The 12,609-nt window shown below is 39.6% G+C and overlaps 1 protein-coding gene across 1 annotated transcript in view; it reads left to right on the forward strand.

The window, feature by feature from the left end:
* The window catches only part of PRRG2 (proline rich and Gla domain 2), a 26,599-nt gene that overhangs the window by 4,812 nt on the left and 9,178 nt on the right, over positions 1–12,609 (forward strand). Inside the window, exons 2-3 of the mRNA XM_015810195.1 lie at positions 1,429–1,536; positions 5,879–6,042. Of these exons, the coding sequence (XP_015665681.1) occupies positions 1,429–1,536; positions 5,879–6,042 (272 nt within the window). The remainder of the gene's footprint in view (positions 1–1,428; positions 1,537–5,878; positions 6,043–12,609) is intronic.

The raw sequence follows: 12,609 nt of genomic DNA on the forward strand, positions 1-12,609 counted from the left end.
CTCGCTTCGCTCCCAAAAAAGGGAGCAAAGGCATTTGGGAGACGGAGGTTCCCGGACTCCGGAGGAGCACCCAATTTTCGCTCTCCCTAAGTTAAGGGAGAGCTTTTGGGGCTCTACTCCTATCCAGGAGTACTCACCTCGACCCCTTCGCCCGGGGCACAAGGTTCCAAGCCGCTGAACAGCTGATGTCCGCTGTTCAAGCTGGCTCTGACGCCTTCCCAAGCGGACGGCTCCAAAAGAGCCGCCATCGGCGCGCCGTCCCACCGGAAGTCCAACATATGACAATTAGGACTAGAATTTCAATTGCTAAGCAAGGCAGTTATTAAGTAAACTGTGCCTGATTTAATGAGCTTTTTGCTATGATTGTTAAGCAAATCACTGCAGCTATTATGTGACTCATGTGGTTGTTCAGCCGACCTGGCTTCCCCTCTTGACTCTGCTTGTCAGAAGCCAGCTGGGAAGGTTGCAAATGGCAATCAGATGATCCCACGATGCTGCAACCATTATGAATACATGCCGTTTGCCACGTGCCCAAATTTTGATCACATGACCATTGGGATGCTGCAACGGTCATAAGTGTGAGGACCAGTTGTAAGTTACTTTTTTCAATGACTTTGTAACTTTGAATGGCTGCTAAATGACTTTGTAACTTTGAATGGCTGCCCAAATTTTGATCACATGACCATTGGGATGCTGCAACGGTCATAAGTGTGAGGACCAGTTGTAAGTTACTTTTTTCAATGACTTTGTAACTTTGAATGACTGCTAAACTTTGAATAGTTGTAAATCTACTTACAACTTAGTTGTAAGTCTGGGATGATTGAAAGCAGACTAGAGGACAACTTCCTGTTTGCCTTTCAGTAAATAGGGGCTTTGCAGAAATCACAATGTGTCTTGCACACACACACAAAAATCTCTGTTGACCACAAGACAGCAGCAAATCAATAGAGATAGAAAACTCTTTGCTTTCACCTAGCGATTGCCTTTATTTTAACACCCCAGAGCTAATAGATCAGAATTTCTCAACTTCAGCAACTTAAGTTGTGTGGGTTCCAACTTCCAGAATTCTCTAGACAGCAGAAGTCTGGGAGTTGAAGTTCACACATCTTAAAAATTCCTGAGGTTGAGGAAAAACTAACAGATCATCTAAGTGAAGATGCCCTCTATTTCCAAAATTTTCTAGGTAGTCCAGACCCAAAACTTTGCCAACTCCTCAATGTTCTATGGATAGTTTGTTTTTGATTCAGATCTGAACTGACCTTGCACTGACCACTTTATTGATTAGGTCAAAGGTTACATTTATCTCTGCATTCCAGCTAAACTGAGGGCTGGGAGGCTTTTTATCAGTGTGTACATTGGTGGGGAGTGCTATATTTTAGCAGCCTTTTAATCCAGGCCTTTGGCAACTATCTCCTGTTCTCTCTCTAGGATCTACCATGCGGAGCTCTTTATGTCTTCTTTTCCTGTTCAAAATTCTAGTCCCTAGTTTTGCCGCCTCTCTCCATAGCCAACCTGACCAGCAACAGATTGAAGAAGGTAAAAGTAACTGGAAATTGGGGATTTGTTATCCAAATTTAGTGGCAGATTTAAGGAGAAGGATGCTTGCATGTTCTTCATATGGAGTATCAGAAGATGTTAGCAATAGGCAATACAGCACGAGGGAAGTACTTTGGACTCAAAGACAAAATGTTATTTTGTTTTGTTTTGAAGTATACGGGGACATTCAGGTAACTCCTACTTACTGATCCTGAAATCAAATGCCTCTTTTCCCAGGATTGCGTGATAGCTATAGAAGGTGGCCATACAGTGCTAGGAAAAGACAGAAGTGCTTTATAGGGTGAACACTTCAAAGCACCTTTTTGCCTTTTTGCCACCGCGCCCTCAAGACCTGGTTGTTTCAGCGGGCAGGACTGGCCTAGGGGTATTTTAAATTGGTTTTAACTAAATTTTAGTAGAAGCGGCCTATTTAAATATTTATTTTTAATCATTTTCTTAAATTTTGTATGTTGTATTGTATTAAGTTGTTTTTAAACTGGCTGTAAGCCGCCCTGAGTCCTCCGGGAGAAGGGCGGGGTATAAATATAATAAAAATTCAAATTCAAATTCACAGAAATTCCAATTAATTTCCTTCAGTCTCCTTTGATATACTTTAGGTTCTGCAGCAAACAAAAAAAGCACAGTCAGATTTCTACTTTAACTTCCAAACATTCCCAAGTAATAAGAAGCCAACATCCAGTTTTCTAGATGCAAATGCTCCTGAAAAATAGAGGTCACGAGTGGCAGAATCAATGTCCTCTAAAAGAACCTTCGCTAAACCAATTTTATTTAAAGAGATTTAGATATGACTGCTCTTTCTTTTTTTAAAAAATAATCTTATTAAAGATTATAATAGAAATAGGAAGGAAGGAAGGAAGGAAGGAAGGAAGGAAGGAAGGAAGGAAGGAAGGAAGGAAGGAAGGAAGGAAACCTGCTGTTCCTGAATGTTGATGCTTAAGTAGAAATCCTGTAGAGTCATTTAACTAAAGAGATCATCATTCAAAATTGCCTAGTGATGATCTCTTTAGTTGTCCAAAATTGCCCAATATTCCTGGGTCCCCATTCAGTATTCTGAAGAGAAGGGTATGTAACCCACAAACTGATGTTGCCTGCAGCCCTTGATAGCTAGCATAGGGAGTTATGGGTTTGGTCCTAATTTCTAATCTCTGTCTAAGAGATTGATTCAGAATTTTAGCAAGAGTAGGTTGCCCTTGTCTTCAACAGCTTGGCAAAGAGGAAAGGAAGTCAGAAAACTGGCGAAGGGAGGATTTCTTCATCCATTTTTGCATCTGGAATGGCTTCAACCTGCCTACCATAGCAGCCCAAGGTTGCCTGAACTGGGAACACCATTTGCCACCATCACACATACTTTCCCATGCATCTTCTATCTGGGGCAAGATGCACTCCCTGGCCGTTTCCTCCCCAATTGCTATATAAATGCCATTCTGATTGGACCTCAGAGCCACGACTGGGAAATTGTGGCAGTCGCATCCCTGGGCACCAGTCTGACACTCTCCCTTGAGCATGTATTTAAACATCTTTGTGAAGCAGTGCATTTGGGCAAAATTAAATGGGTGGACCATGGATCAGGAAGGTACCAGTTTTCAGTCTGCTACCTGGCTTGTCACTGCTTTATTTTATGTAATAATACAGGTAGTCTTCCCTTAATGATGGTAAATGGGAGGAGAATTTCCATCACTAAGTAGTGCAGTCATAAAGCATGACACCATGTGATTGTGCCATTTAGCAATGGTAGTTTCAGCAATTCTATTTACTGAAGTTAAGTGAATATCATAAAAGTTGTTAAGCAAGGACTTCGCATGACTGCAACTTCTGACTTCCTGCCAACTTCCAGGAAATGAGCAGAAAATGTCCCAATTTGTGATCACATGACCATCAAGGTGCCTTAATTTTGAAGACTGGTTGTAATTACCACTCAACACTATCACAAGTTCAAACTGTCACTGAATGGATGATTGTTAAACAAGGATCACTGTATTTGTCATCATTGCTTGCAGTTACAATGGTGGTGGAAAAGTAACTTTACCACCAATCTTCACATTTAGAATCTTTGCAGATCTGTAAAGCAAAGGAAAGTCAAAGTAAGAGTGTAAGCACAGTCGTAATTTCATTCTGCACTGCTTCCCTTACTGCTATGTTGCTGGTTCCCATTTCAGTTGCTAAACAAAGACTACCTATAGAGCCAGGGATGTGTCCCTCACAGAAATTTTCTTTGCTAATCTTTGCTCCATTTTCTATATCATCTGTTCTCTCCTGCTTTAAACATGAAATGTAGCTAAAACCAACAAGAGGCTGCACTCAATAACTGCCACAGTACAGGCTGTCTGCACTTCTCCCCACAATGCTAATGATCCATTTACTTCACAAAGACCAGCGATTAATGCTTCTCTGAGTCTTGCAGAACCACATTCCATATGCATCAGGGAATGCAGAATGAGGGGAAAATGCAAATAATAAGCTTTTGAGTGGTTCAAAGCTCTTTCCTAAAGGGAAGGCTTGGAATTGGGACTAGAAGTAAATAACAAAGACTTATTCATGGTGTTTAGGATGGGATCATCTGGAAATATAATTGAGGAAGGAATAGAACCTTATAGGCAGAATAGTTAGCACAGGGTTCTCTCTCAAACTCCCCCAAGTCTCTGGTCTGTTTACATGTGAATGGGGATACCCCAAATTTATTTGATTTATAGCTGCTACTTGTAGCAAAGTCGAACAGACATCAGCCTATCCTCTTTTCTTCCTTGTACTAGAATTCAGGGGTAGTCAACCTTGGCTCTTTTATCACTCGTGGACGACAACTCCCAGAATTCCTGAGCCAGCTAAGCTGGCTCAGGAATTCTGGGAATTGAAGTCCACGAGTCATAAAAGAGCCAAGGTTGACTACCCTGTACTAGATTGTTCTCTTCCAACAATGGAACCTCCCTTTGGAACTGTTGGTACTGGTAGGAGAGTATTATCTTCCAGACTTCAGGATTGTGAGACAGGCTGGTGGAACTGTTTTCCAGCAGAGTAAAATGGCTGGAGAGTAGGAGAAAGGGTAAAAGGGCTGCTGCTGATCCTGCAACAAATGCTTTCTCAAAAACAGTTTCTGATTACCTCCACTCCCCCCATGAAATTATGCAGCCAAACTCCATTGGCAATTCATTGAGAAATGCTGGTGTGGTTTCCTGTCATATTTTTGCAGGAAAACTGCAAAACTGATGTGTAAACTTTATTTAAACTTAATATCTCAAAAATTCTGTAAACCCTGTTGGGAATAAAAAGTTCCATCCCTGTCAATTTCATAAATGTCACTTGTCAATTTCATAAATATCACATGTCACTGTGGTACTTGGTTGCTAAAAAAAATAGAGAAGCATTTCATGGAAGAAATGTAACTTCTAGCGAATCAAAGTTTACCCATTTTTATAGTAACTTAACAGAATAGCTGGTCCTTCTGAAATTCTGCATTTCTTTACATCTGCTCATGTTCCCTCTATTAGGGAGTAAAAGGGAATTGGATGGAAATAAAGTCTTCCTGCTAGACCAGAGGTCCCCAACCTTTTGGGCACCAGGGACCAGTTCTCTGGAGAGAGGTTTTTCCGCGCACTGGAGGGTGTGTTGTTTTATGTCCTGCCTGCATCTCGCGGATGGGGCTTTGCTTGTTTGTGCGGACCAGTTGCTGGCATGCCATGGCCTGGTACTGGTCCATGGACTGGGGGTTGGGGACCCCTGTGCTAGACCACCAAGACTGCTAAATGGTATTCCCCTTTTAGATATTTTAGTAGTCCTTGGGTTTTTTGCCTCCTTTATTTAACAGGCATCTAGGTCTACAGCATAACAGTATAGACCAGGGGTAGGCAACCTTGGCTCTTTTATGACTCGTGGACTTCAACTCCCAGAATTCCTGAGCCAGCTGTGTTGGCTCAGGAATTCTGGGAGTTGAAGTCCACGAGTCATAAAAGAGCCAAGGTTGACTACCCCGGTATAGATTATAGAACAATGTTTCTCAATCTTGGCAGCTTAAAGATGTATGGATTTCAAGTCCCAGATTTTTGTGAGAATTGAGGAATTCTGAGAGATGAAGTATACACATCTTCAACACTGCTGTTGCAATGTTTGCAACTTGTGCAACTTCCAGATGCTTGAACTTCAACTCCTAGAATTATGCAGCAATGACCCTGCCAGCAGGGAATTCTGACTTTTGAATCCTAAAGTTGCCCAAGTTCAAAAGCATTGCTTTAGATCTTATACCCTTTCTCTCAGAACCAAGGGTTATTGTTCATAGCACTTCATGCCTGCTCCAAACTCCAGGATAATATCTGCTCATTCCTGTTCCCAGTGTTCCTGGATGCCACTTCTGCAAACAAATTCTTGAGCCGTAAGATTCTTTATAACCACTGGGATTTTGAGCTGATTGTGCCAGACAACTTGGAGCGTGAATGCAGAGAAGAAGTTTGCAACTTTGAAGAAGCTCGGGAAGTCTTTGAAGACGACTCAAAAACAGCTGAGTATGGGAAACTGGACTGGCTTAGGGTGGGCACTTAAATGTCATAAAAAGAGGACATGTCTCCTCAAAACGGATATTTATTTGTTTGTTTGTTTATTCATTCATTTATTAATTTATTCATTTATGCATTTATGTAGTGTACTTGCTACGCAATTCCAAAAAGACTCTAAATGGCTTACAGTAAAATAGAAAGTGTTAAACTAATTAAACTCCCCAACCAATTGACACCTAGCTACTGACACACCAAGGCAAACATTATTAACAATAAATGTTCCCTTCACTGAGGGAACTCTCAGTATGATTTTCCTGAACTGTAGTAAGGTTGGGGTTGACCTGAGCTTGGCTGGAGCATTTTTCCAAAGGATGTATAAATAATGATAAATGTAAAGGAAATGTAACATACCTTGTATTAAAAGGAAGAGAGTAACTATCGATCTATTCCTTTGCTGTCCTGTTATTAGATATCTTTATGCTCTTTGTTTTTCTCCTCTTTTTTATTTTTAAATTGGAGAGTCCGTTAAAGAATGCAGGTTTTCAAATGGAGGGAAATTCTTTGTAAAGTCGAAGAAATGACCATCTTAGCCTCTTCTGTTACCCTAAGGCACGGGTGTCAAATTCGATCACATCACATGACGTATCGTGACGTATCGCGATGTTTTTGCCTTTGCGGAGCGGGGGTGAGCATGGCCTGCACATGATGGATCCGGTCTGCAGGCCACCAGTTTGACACCTCTGCCCTAAGGTAATAATAATAATAATAATAATAATAATAATAATAATAATAATAATAATAATAATAATAATAATAATAATAAAGTTGGAAGAGACCTTGGAGGTCATCTAGTCCAACCCCCTGCTCAGGCAGGAAACCCTATACCATTTCAGACAAATGGCTGTCCAGTCTCTTCTTAAAAACTTCTAGTGTTGGAGCATTCACCGCTTCTGGAGGCAGGTTGTTCCACTGGTTAATTGTTCTAACTGTTGTGTGTTGCACAATAGTCTTGAATTGTGAACGTATAAAGCTGAATAGTGAGAAGATGAAATATGATAGTAGAAAAATCATTCTAAACCATAATGAACATAATCATGATTAAATGAGATGTCTGAATTGAACAGTAATTCTTTTGGCTTCTTACATTTTAAATGTCCAAACATTTAAAGCTTTGTGGGGATTTTCGTACTCTGAGTTTGGTGGTTTTCTGGCAGATGCCTCATTACCAAACTAGGTAACATCATCATCAAGTTTCAAATATCAGATTTCAAATATCAGATTTAAAGTTTTTTCTCTATTCCATGCATCGGCTGAGCAGAAAGTAATATTTATAGGAGAGAATTTGGATATTGAATATACTAATATTCAATACCCAAATTCTGTTCAATGTATCCTGTTGAGTATCCTGTTGAACAGGAGTGCTGATTTACCACCAGCTTATCAAATACTTAGGAGGCGAGGGCTTGACAGCAGAAGCAAACAACAGCTAAGGACTTAATAGCCAACCATAAACACCCCAATCAACAACTAAAAAGCCACATACAACAGGCACCATATAAATATCACACACAGAACAGTCCAAAGCACACACTCTGCTAGAGAGAGGTTCCCTGAAGAGGGGCACAAGTACAAGTCCGAAAGCTCAGAAGACAAAACCACTGGTCCTGGTGACTGACCCAGGACACATAAATTCGCCTTCATTTGTATTGAATATAGCATTGTGTAAGATGTAACAATCATGTGAACGGTCATATTCAGGCTAAATACTAGATCATGGTCTAGGATGATAAAAATTAGGTTCAATACTCTTTCCTTTGCTTGGGCTTGAATGAAAAGAAAATTTGGGAAATTCTACTTGCATTTCAGATTAATAGCATTTAGCGCTTTGTCACTTGACCCTTAAATATAGGTTAATCATCACTGTGCTTTGTTGAAATAAGCCAGCTTCAGGACTTGTAGCTTTTTACAGTTGGCCATTTCAGATAGTCCATATTTAAGGATTACTATGCTCTGTCAGGTTCAGATTACATTGTAAATTTCTGTTCCTTTAACAAAGAGGTTTCAACTCTTTTTTCTGATTGTATGATAATAGAGAATAAACCAGCAGGTGCATAGAGAGATGATTAACCACAGTTTATCACTATTGCTGGCTGCCCCAAAGTTCCAAAGTTGTAAAGTAACTTAGTTCAGCATTCCCCATTTCCAGCTCAGTGGACTGGTGGAGATGGTGATGGTAGGATGGTTTTGCATGTGTGCGCATGTCACTTTCACAAATGCAGCTACCTGCGCATGCACCACACACCCATTCGCTCCCCAACAAATGGGCTGTCGCTCAGCAAAGAGCCGTGGACAGGGGTTTGGGGACCCCTGATTTAGTTGATTAAATCAGTTCTCCTTATTAGATTTTTGTGGAAAGTTCAGAAGAGCTAGATTCATTGTGTAAGCCACAAGCAAGATCTCAATTGAGACCTTGATTCATTGTTCCTAAACTATGTCAGGGAATCTCTGACCTGAAAAAGTGGGAAGTGAAACCAGCAACTGTTTGAAATGGTTAGCAGAGAAACAAATTACAGTTAAGTCCCAGATTATTTTGCGTGAATCAGGTCATTTGTGTCAGCATACAATTTGACCTGAATTTTTTGAGGTTTCTAGCATGCTGTCTGCATATCTGGATTTTATTTATTTTATTTTAACAGGTTGATAGTTCATCTATAAAGTAAGGGATAAATAAACAGAGTTTCACAAAACACAGCCAATGGTTTCACCCATCCCAGTAACTCTTTACTAAACAAGCCACGTTATAGTTTAACATAAAGTGTGGATCTAGTTATTAGATTACTCTTCCTAGTGGAAAATGTACAATCCATCAATCTCTTCTTTAACTAAAAAAGCTGCTATATTGGGAGTTTTTGATTCATGCCTATGTATGGCACTCTATCTTCCTCGTATCTTCCCTTCAAATCTCTCTATGGTTTTACAAACTGGTATTTGTGGAGACATACCATTTAATTAATAAAGGATATTCTCAGTCAGTCTTCCCCAGCCTGCAGGGGGCTTATATCTATACAATCTGGTGGGAAATGAACAAAGGAAATTTTCTAGGGACAGTGACTGATAGTATATAATTTGACTCAAATTAACTAACTCTGACTCTTTCAAGGCCAACTTTCCAGGCCATTTTAGTCTTCAGGGAAATTCCAGTGCATACAAATATGGATTTGAATGCATTCTTATTGGCCCCTCAAGAATTAGATGCATCCAATAAAAATTATTTGAAGTTAATGTATTTGTTTACTTTAATTTCTAGTTTGATACTAACTTTGTAAGGTTAATGTTTGTAAGCCACCCGGAGTCACCTCTAAAAGAGATGGGTGACACACAAATTTAAAATAGGCAGGCAGACAGGCAGACGCACACACACTCAGACATGCAGAATAGAATTCATTTTGGGGACATTATCTTTGTAAATATGAATAAAACAGTAACAATTGTCTTACTGATTGCTTTGTAGTGTTCAATTTTATGTTTTTAACTTAGTAAAATTTATTTTCTACTAACCTGTTTTCAAAAGCAAAGTGCAACTAGTTAACAATCATACTCCTGGTTAATAGATAAAACATTTAAGAAATTTAAATTATAGTAGGTAATTCGTTAGCAACATGACATTTCCCATTATTTTTTGCGAATGAAGCGTTGGTTTAGTTATGGGACTCTTGAATAGTGCTGGGCCAATAGCCACATTAGACTTTTGCGGCAATAGAGGTTATGGTTCCTGCCCCAGTATATATGTCAATTTAAGAATGTTAAGATGGTTAGATGTTCTCTCTGACTATTATGATCATTATAGTTTTTCATTTAAATTTTAATTGAATTGTCAGATCTCAACTGAATTGTCATATTACTGCCATTTTTTCTATAGTAATGAGCCTTATCTGTTGAAGATAATGATTTATGTATCCAAGGGAATTAGCTCTATTAAATATAATAGTTGTTAAGGCACAGCTATAGAACCAATAGGTCATATGCAAAATGCTTCTCCACCCCCATTTTTCTGTGGGTCTTGAATCTGAACTGCAGCATGGCAGAACACATATGAAAACAAGTGTGAGATATAAAACAGGTTTTAGAATAGATTTAAAATAATAATAAAAGGAAACAAACTTGCAGTTGTGTGTTACAGCTTCAACCTTTCTTTCTTTCTTTCTTTCTTTCTTTCTTTCATTCATTCATTCATTCATTCATTCATTCATTTATTCAATTTTTATAACAATTTTTATTGCAAGCTACCCAGAGTTGCTTTGCAGAATAAGATGGGAAGCATATAATATAAACAAAAAAAATCAATAAATAATACTGTTGATGCCTCTAGCCACTTTGATGTAGTGATTAAGTTGCTGGCCTGTGAGCTCTAGGCCTGCCTTAGGCATGAAAGTCAGCTGGGTGACTTTGGGCCAGTCATTCCCTCTTAGCCCAACCCACCTCACAGGGTTGTTATGGAGGAAAGTATTTCCAACAATACAGGAACACATACAACTCTTCCATATGCTGAGCATTATTTATAAAGAGCATGGAAATTCTATGGAAATTTGCATTTTTGCAGAGATGAGATATATTTCTGTAGTGCCTTCATGTTCATGTATAGTCAGGAAAGCTAAACAGGCTTGTACTTGATTTGTATTTATCAGTTGAATAACTCATTAAGATACAGCAATACAATACCTTATACAGTCTTTCATGTCTGTCAGGTAACTTATTTCATAATCCCTGCGTATGATTATATGGATGATGAAAGTTTTAACTCTCACACATTTAAAAGACATGGAACTGGATAAGATTGCATTATCAAACAAATCTTCCAGTCTGCATATTTATAGTAATAAGTACAATTTATATATCTTATCATATCCCACAAAATAATTTACTATATATAATCTAGAATAGTTTTCAGAAGCTAGTTGGAGAAAGAATGCCTCTTTGTGGATTTGTATTTATTCGTTGCTTTTTTTAAAAAAATGACCAGCTTTTTAATGTTTGCTTTTCAAACATTTGTGAGTTTATTATAAACTGATTACTGTAGTTATTGAATGTTGCAGGTTTTCTTTTCTTATAGGATGGTGCCCTCTAGTGTATTTCTTATGGATTACAAGTATTAGATTCGAGTCAGGATTCCTGAGAAATCTGGCCCAATGGGATCACAGTATAGCAATTTACTACTGTGCTAAAATAGAGGTGTGGTCAGCACTTGGTCTTCTTGAACAGCTGACCAACCACGCTGCTGATTCTCCCCAATACCATTTTAATTTTCTATGTGCTTCTGACATTGTCATTTTGGGGCAGTGTTCAATATTTAATAGGTAGTTGCACATTCCAGTAGAGAGAAGTTCCCTGAGATGGGCTCTAGCACGAGTCCGAAAGCTCAGAAGACTAAACTTCTGGTCCTCGTGACCATCCTAGATTGCATCCTGCAATATTATTCTGGGACAGCTATATTTCCCTTCATTCGTGAAAGTTGGCTAGGTCCAGGTGCCCCAAATAGTATCACCACAGGCAAATAAGCCCTTCAACACTTAATTTGATGTTTTGGAGCTAACGCTATGTTTTTCCCCTTTAACAACTGGGAAGCTATTGTACAAAATTATATTATGAGCAGAATAGAACATGCTTTATTCATTGTTTTATCGGGCGACTCCTAGGCAATGGGATCTGCTCAGTACATATTGGTTGCTTTAGTCTCCTATGGGCCTCTCCTCTCCCTCTGGTCCCTGGGTGTTGTTGCGTTTTGCACAGTGGGAATCAGGCTTTATTTTGTTCCTGGAGGGCCTGGATCAATGCAAACAGCAGTTGACCAGCAATAGCAGTAGGGAATCTATCCAGCGTAGAGAGAGAAAGATCTTATGCAAATCCCATCCTTCAACTTATGAACTGCTGTTTGGACTGTCAGATGTTCAGGTTGATCCAGGTCTCCAACTCAGGCTTTGGCTCTGAGATGTGAGGCTACATAGTGGTCCTCCTCTCCTGCATTATCTGTCTCTTCTTGCAGTGTCAACATTCCCCAGCTGGGTGAAGTGGCAGGTGAAGGGTGGGGTTGACAAAATGCTGAACTCACGGGTTTGACCATCTGTCAAAAGCACAGCAGTTTCTGCTTCACGTCAGAGCCCAGGCAATTGGGATTGGCAGTGAGGAGAGCAAAACCTAGGCTGGTTTAGTTTCTGCTGTCTCACATATACCGGTAGGAGGAGAAACTTTAAGCAAAGAACCCAAGGACATTTAATACCACTTTACAATGCCTTGGTAAGGCCACACTTGGAATACTGCATCCAGTTTTGGTCACCACGATGTAAAAAAGATGTTGAGACTCTAGAAAGAGTACAGAGAAGAGCAACAAAATATGATTAGGGGATTGGAGGCTAAAACATATAAGGAACGGTTGCTGGAATTGGGTATGTCTAGTTTAACGAAGAGAAGGACGAGGGGGGACATGATAGCAGTGTTCCAATATCTCAGGGGCTGCCACAAAGAAGAGGGAGTCAAGCTATTTTCCAAAGCGCCTGAAGGCAGGACAAGGAGCACC

This window comes from Protobothrops mucrosquamatus, unplaced genomic scaffold, assembly GCF_001527695.2.
Source record: "Protobothrops mucrosquamatus isolate PMUCROS unplaced genomic scaffold, P.Mucros_1.0 scaffold7, whole genome shotgun sequence".
NCBI lineage: Eukaryota > Metazoa > Chordata > Lepidosauria > Squamata > Viperidae > Protobothrops > Protobothrops mucrosquamatus.